This window comes from Miscanthus floridulus, chromosome 13 (genome assembly GCF_019320115.1).
Source record: "Miscanthus floridulus cultivar M001 chromosome 13, ASM1932011v1, whole genome shotgun sequence".
Lineage (NCBI taxonomy): Eukaryota > Viridiplantae > Streptophyta > Magnoliopsida > Poales > Poaceae > Miscanthus > Miscanthus floridulus.
Window position 1 is genome coordinate 11760810 of NC_089592.1, and position 5849 is coordinate 11766658.

Below are 5849 nucleotides of genomic sequence, written 5' to 3' on the forward strand. Positions count from 1 at the left end.
ACGTAAAATCACACTTTGCTCTAGGAGAGGAAGTGTTGAGCAACCAAGCTGGATCCAAAGTGAAGCCTCGAGCAACCAAGCTAAGGCATGGAAGTGAAAACCCAAAGACGAAGATAATTAAGAAGCCTCCAAAATGATCGAAGCACCAGAATGACGCTAAGAGAGAAGCCTTCAACCTTCACCAATCTCCACCAAGAACCCTTCGATAGATGGCATCTAATTTTTTCCTACCATGAAAACCTATGTCACCTAGTAGAACAGAGAACAAATCTTAGGCCTAGTATATGTTGGATATGTATAGTTAGAAGTTGTGCTTGCTCTTTTCTTCATTCCCTTTTCCCACTGGGTTTTGGGATTAAGTTTTTAGATCGGCATATACACTGCCATGGTTGTAGAGGTGTTCTTAACCATCATAGTTCTGAGTTTTACTTGTTTTTTCTATGTTGTAGCTACTAGGTCATTTCATGCCAGTCAAAACCTAGCAATTGAGGGTCTGCTCATGGGGATTAGGGAAAAGGCCCAGCCCATGTATGATCCAAGGGCATCCTTGTAATTTTTATCCCCACCAAGGATTAGGGAAAAAATAACCCCCTTCTATATAAAGGGATTTCCTCTTTGCTTCCCCCTCTCTCATATTAGGTTAGACACCAAAAGTGCAGCCGCCGTCACCACCATAGACCACTCGGCACCAGCCGCCGCCGCCACCACCTCCACTGCCTCAACTGGTGCTACCACTCGTGATTCTTCGTTCTATCCGCTTCTTGTAGCACTGCTGGTCTATGAACCTTCAGATCTCTCTCAACATCTAGCAAAGGTAAAGCCCATAAGCACTAACCCTAGATCCCCATCTTTAATCTCCATATTTATTGATTTCAACTGTTGACGAGCAAATATGAAATTAAATCATTTTGGTAATAAGAATTTTGACTATTTTTCCCTCTAAAAGCCCCTTCCTCTCCATATGCGAACTCACATGCAAAATCTTTACTATTGCATAGTGTGGCTAGCTTTCCCAAGCCATGAAGCTTCCACCATGATAGTATTAGTAAAGCACTTCCACAAAAAGGGTTCATATTTAATTTCAGTTTCAGATTTTCCTTTTGGTGTTTTAGCTAAGCTTTGAGACTTGATTTGAACTATGAGATAACCCCTTCCAATTTCTTTCTAAATTATACTCTATTCAATGCTGATGCTCTTCCTTAAATCCCTAGACTTTGCAGTATGGTGCCTTCCAAAGCACGCCGAAAGAGGTCACCTCGTGAGATCACTACCATCGTTGCCACTGGGCCCATTGCAAACTCACAACCCGCCAGCTCGACATTGACGAAGGAGGAGGAGCAGCAGGAGGAGCAGTGCCCAAAGGAACCGAAGATCCCGCCATTACCGCCGATCACGGTGAATCTAGTCCCACAACAAGGGTTGGGGTGTGAAGCGGTGGAAGGGCTGCTCGTGCCTAGCCGAAACCGGGAGTACAAGCCCAGTGGCAAGTATATTGTGGGAAATCACTCGATCTATGCCATCGGGTTCAACTTCATGGACGTGGGCTACTATGACGTCTTTGCCGTCGCCAGCGGCAATAGTGTAAGTAGCTGACTTCTCCCTACCTCTCGTTTGCTGTCCTTTTATCTTTCTTGAGGTTTGGGGAGTTGTTTATGATGAATGGAAAATGGAAGGTATGCCTTTGGTGGTGTTTGGGTGTTGGTTTGGAATCAGAAAGGGATTTGAGTATGGGTTATGATGTGTGGGTTTTTTATGGTGAAACTTAATATCTTTTCCCATTTCCTTGTTTGGCAGCACGAGTAATGGTTTGGGTAATAAAAGGGAAAATGACTAAAAAATCATTTCTCATACAAAGCTTGTACTTTTACATAGAGTATTTTAATCATTTTACACACCCTATTTATGTCCCACTCAAATAACCATTCCCCCAGGTGGGATAGAATGGGATGATTTGACTAGTTCAGATCTCTCCCTAACAACATCCTTTTCCATACCCAAATTTTTTTACAAAAAACATTGAGATAAACCTAGATATTATTTCACTTTTCTTGCCCTTCTAATATAATACATTTGTCACTCCACATTTTGGTGAGGGTGGTGGGTATTTGGGGCAATGGAATATTATTGTTTTTAATTTGATTGAAAGCTGGGAACTTTGGCTATATTTTTATTGGAAATTTGAGGTACATTATCTTTAATATATTGTGATCTATTTTGCTGAAACATGAATTTGTTGTGTATTTTGATTCATTTGATGAAAAGTGTTTATAAGGTATAATCTGTAAATTCCCTTATGATGAAACAATATGATTTTACTTTCACCTACTCATCTTGAGGAGTCGCTTACCTTGCTTCTTGATCTGCAGGTGACAGTTTACCGGTGCCTTGAGAATGGTAGTTTTGGTCTTCTACAAGCTTATGTTGATGAGGATGTGAGAAAGACAATGCCTGATGCCTGTGGTTGTTAATGTTAATTTGACAATATGGTTTATCTAATGCTCATGATGCCTATTTATCTCAGAAGGATGAGTCATTCTATACTCTAAGCTGGACCAAAGATAAAGTTGGTGGTGGCTCACCACTGTTGGTGGCTGCAGGAAACAATCGGATCATTCGGGTCATCAATTGTGCTACCGAGAAGTTAGCTAAGGTTTACTACCCTTGACTTAGTCTATGCTTGTATGGAAAAGTTGAGTGAAGATTCATCTTGATATATCAATATTTCAGTAGCTTAGTTGAAAAACCAATTTATCTATGCTCTCTGTTCTAGAACATCAGTTGAATTTGCTTGATTAAGCAATGGTCTTGCTCACACAATATTCTAGGAGTTGAATACTTCAGTATGTCTGTTACGTGATAGCAAATACATGGTGAATCAGGACATGTACTGGATATTTAATTTCCATTTATGACATTCTCCAGAGCTTAGTTGGCCATGGTGGTTCAATACATGAGATAAAGACTCATGCATCGAAGCCTTCGCTCATCATTTCTGCCAGCAAGGTTAGCAGATAACTTGCTGGATGTAGAATTTTTATTTTTGTTTGGACACTGTTTAATAATATGACATTATTATATAGGATGAATCTGTTAGGCTATGGAATGTCCATACAGGGATCTGCGTCTTGATCTTTGCAGGAGTTGGAGGCCATCGCCATGACGTGTTGAGTGTCGTAAGTATCTATTGCATCTTGTCTGGACATTGTTTTAAATATTACTTGCCTTGAATATAACACTCATTGAGATTCTGATGTTACCATTTGTTATTGAGAAGGCCAAATTTCAATTTATAACATCAGGGATAAAATAAGATCCCATAATTACTGCTACTATTTTTCTACTTCCATTACATTAGGGCTTAGGCATAAAGGTACTGATCAAAACACATTCTTTTGTAAGGACTTCCACCCTACTGAGATCGGGCTTTTTGCAAGTTGTGGCATGGACAATACTGTGAAAATTTGGTCAATGAAAGGTTTGGAAACTAGTTCAAAGTAGCTTCATGTTTACATTTAGTGTTGTATGTTGCATATCACTGACAGACTTTTGCCAATGTTGTCACAGAATTTTGGGTATATGTTGAAAAGTCATATTCATGGACTGACCATCCATCAAAGTTTCCAACAAGACATATCCAGTTTCCGGTATGTTAAGCATCTATAATCACCTGAGATCCTTTCTTTTTGCAAACTACTGTTGGTGCTTAGTTCTTATGCCATTAAAACCTACCTGTTTCTTTCCTTTCAGGTCTTGAGTGCTGCAGTACACTCTGACTTTGTTGATTGTACAAGATGGCTTGGTGACTTCATCCTGTCAAAGGTACCTCATTTGTTAAATGGATACATATTGTTATAGTAATAACGTTGTTCTTTTGTTGGTTTGGTACACCAGACTTTATTGACTTTTAGTCACTAGATTAGTTTGCAACCTATTTCCTTACTCAGTGCTAGTATTGGTTCCTGCATAGGGAATAAGGATCTGATATGTGATAACATGGATTTGCAGAGTGTCGAGAATGAAATTTTGCTTTGGGAACCAAAACCAGATAAGAATAGGCCCGGGGAGGTGACGTGCTTTAACTTCTCCCGAATTGTGTACTTATTTTAGTATCATACTTATCTACAGTTTGAAACTTGTCTGGTGATGTTTTCAGTTTCTGAACACCAACTCACATACTAAATTTATCTCTCTGAATCAATATAATTTTCTCTTTCTTCGTATAGGGAAGCATTGATATTCTTCAGAAGTACCCTGTGCCACAGTGTACATTATGGTTTATGAAATTTTCATGTGATTTTCACTTCAACCAGTTGGCAGTAGGTAATATCTTCTGTAAGGACTGTGTTCTGACACTAAAGCTTTATGTAAGATTAGTTTTACTATGTAAATTTCACAACCACAAGTTGTCAAAGATCTTTTTTGTTAACACAATGTTCATACTTGTAGAAACTATGATTTTCGTAGATTTTTTTCTGCAGACCAATACTTATTTGTGGAAAACATGGTTTTAGTAGCCTGCTATTGCTTTTCACAGGGTCTACTGCTATGGCATCGCTAATCGTTCCACTATTGCAGCTTAGGACTCTATAGCCCCACTAAACACCACTCTTTGCATTACCTAGAAATTTTTTTTAGTATCACTAATCCTGACTGAGTTAAATATTCATTCCTTACTCTAGATGACTATAACATATGCTTCTGTGTTGTGTTCTTTACTTAAAAAATGATGAAATAAATAGTTGAATAATTATCTATTGATGATTGTTGAATTTTGAAAGGATATGAATGTTGATTGTAGCCGGAGTATGTTGATTAATTAATAAATGTTAAGTATTGGACCTAGAAACATGTTTAGAGCCCTATATACATCTTTGTGTATTCTTTGTTCATGGATTTTTCTTAGTTATATGTTTTTGTGCATAATTAATTAATATTTTTTATGTTTACTATAGGGCCGCTAAATGAAATATCTTCCGCTATATCCTTGTATAGCTTTTTGTAGCTCCTAGAGAAAGCTGCCGCTAAATGTCTGATCCCGCTAAAATAATTTCAGTATATGTTTAGTTAAATTTTAAGGAACAAATCTTTTAAAGTAAGATTCTGAATAATCATCGGCTGCTTCAAACAGGCAATAGTAAAGGTGAGATCTATGTTTGGGAAGTACAGTCCTGCCCGCCTGTCTTAATTGATCGGTAATTTTTACTGCATCAGTTTCAGTTGTTCTTCTCCTCCTCTTGCATCGGTTCTGCATAACTAGTAACTCCTATGCTTCTGGATGCAAACACTTCATCATTTTTAGGCTGTCTAACCAGGAATGCAAATCGCCAATAAGGCAGACTGCATTGTCCGTCGATGGAAGGTACCCCACTCTGCTGATGCATTGCAAGTAATGTGCTTGCTTATTTCCTTTTTCTGTTTTTACAATGGATGGATCTCAATGTGATGTTGGTTTACTTGTCCAGCACTATCCTAGGAGCTGGCGATGATGGCACCATCTGGCGATGGGACGAAGTGAGTCCTTCGAGCTCCAAAACTGAAGCAATTCAAGCTGCTGTGGCCGCCGATGCCAATGCCTGAGGATTATTGTCGTTGGTTTACATTGTACTCTGTGCTGATTAGCCTTATCGTCGGTTGTTCCAGAGTCAGAGTGGCTGGTTAACTGAACGTTAAATGTTAGGATGCTGGTTCTGTTATGCTCTGAATGTCGTAACTTGTGATGATGCTCGTTGTGTTAAATTGTTAATCTGCACCGTGGAGTTGTGGACGAGATAAATAACTTGATGTTGTCGCGACTTTGGAATCCATATCGTCAACTCGTCATCTGTTTGTTCTACATTCTCTAAATAATC

At 38.8% G+C, this 5849-nt stretch overlaps 1 protein-coding gene across 1 annotated transcript; it reads left to right on the forward strand.

The window, feature by feature from the left end:
- The first annotated feature begins 1221 nt into the window (after positions 1 to 1221).
- Positions 1222 to 5577, forward strand: LOC136500430 (polycomb group protein FIE1-like). The gene is made up of 13 exons (XM_066495772.1): positions 1222 to 1581; positions 2367 to 2432; positions 2522 to 2650; positions 2923 to 3003; positions 3081 to 3173; positions 3400 to 3475; positions 3565 to 3644; positions 3748 to 3819; positions 4006 to 4065; positions 4224 to 4320; positions 5129 to 5192; positions 5300 to 5359; positions 5463 to 5577. Exons 1-13 carry the CDS (start codon positions 1222 to 1224, stop codon positions 5575 to 5577), a joined length of 1353 nt encoding a protein of 450 aa, XP_066351869.1.
- Positions 5578 to 5849: the final 272 nt, after the last annotated feature.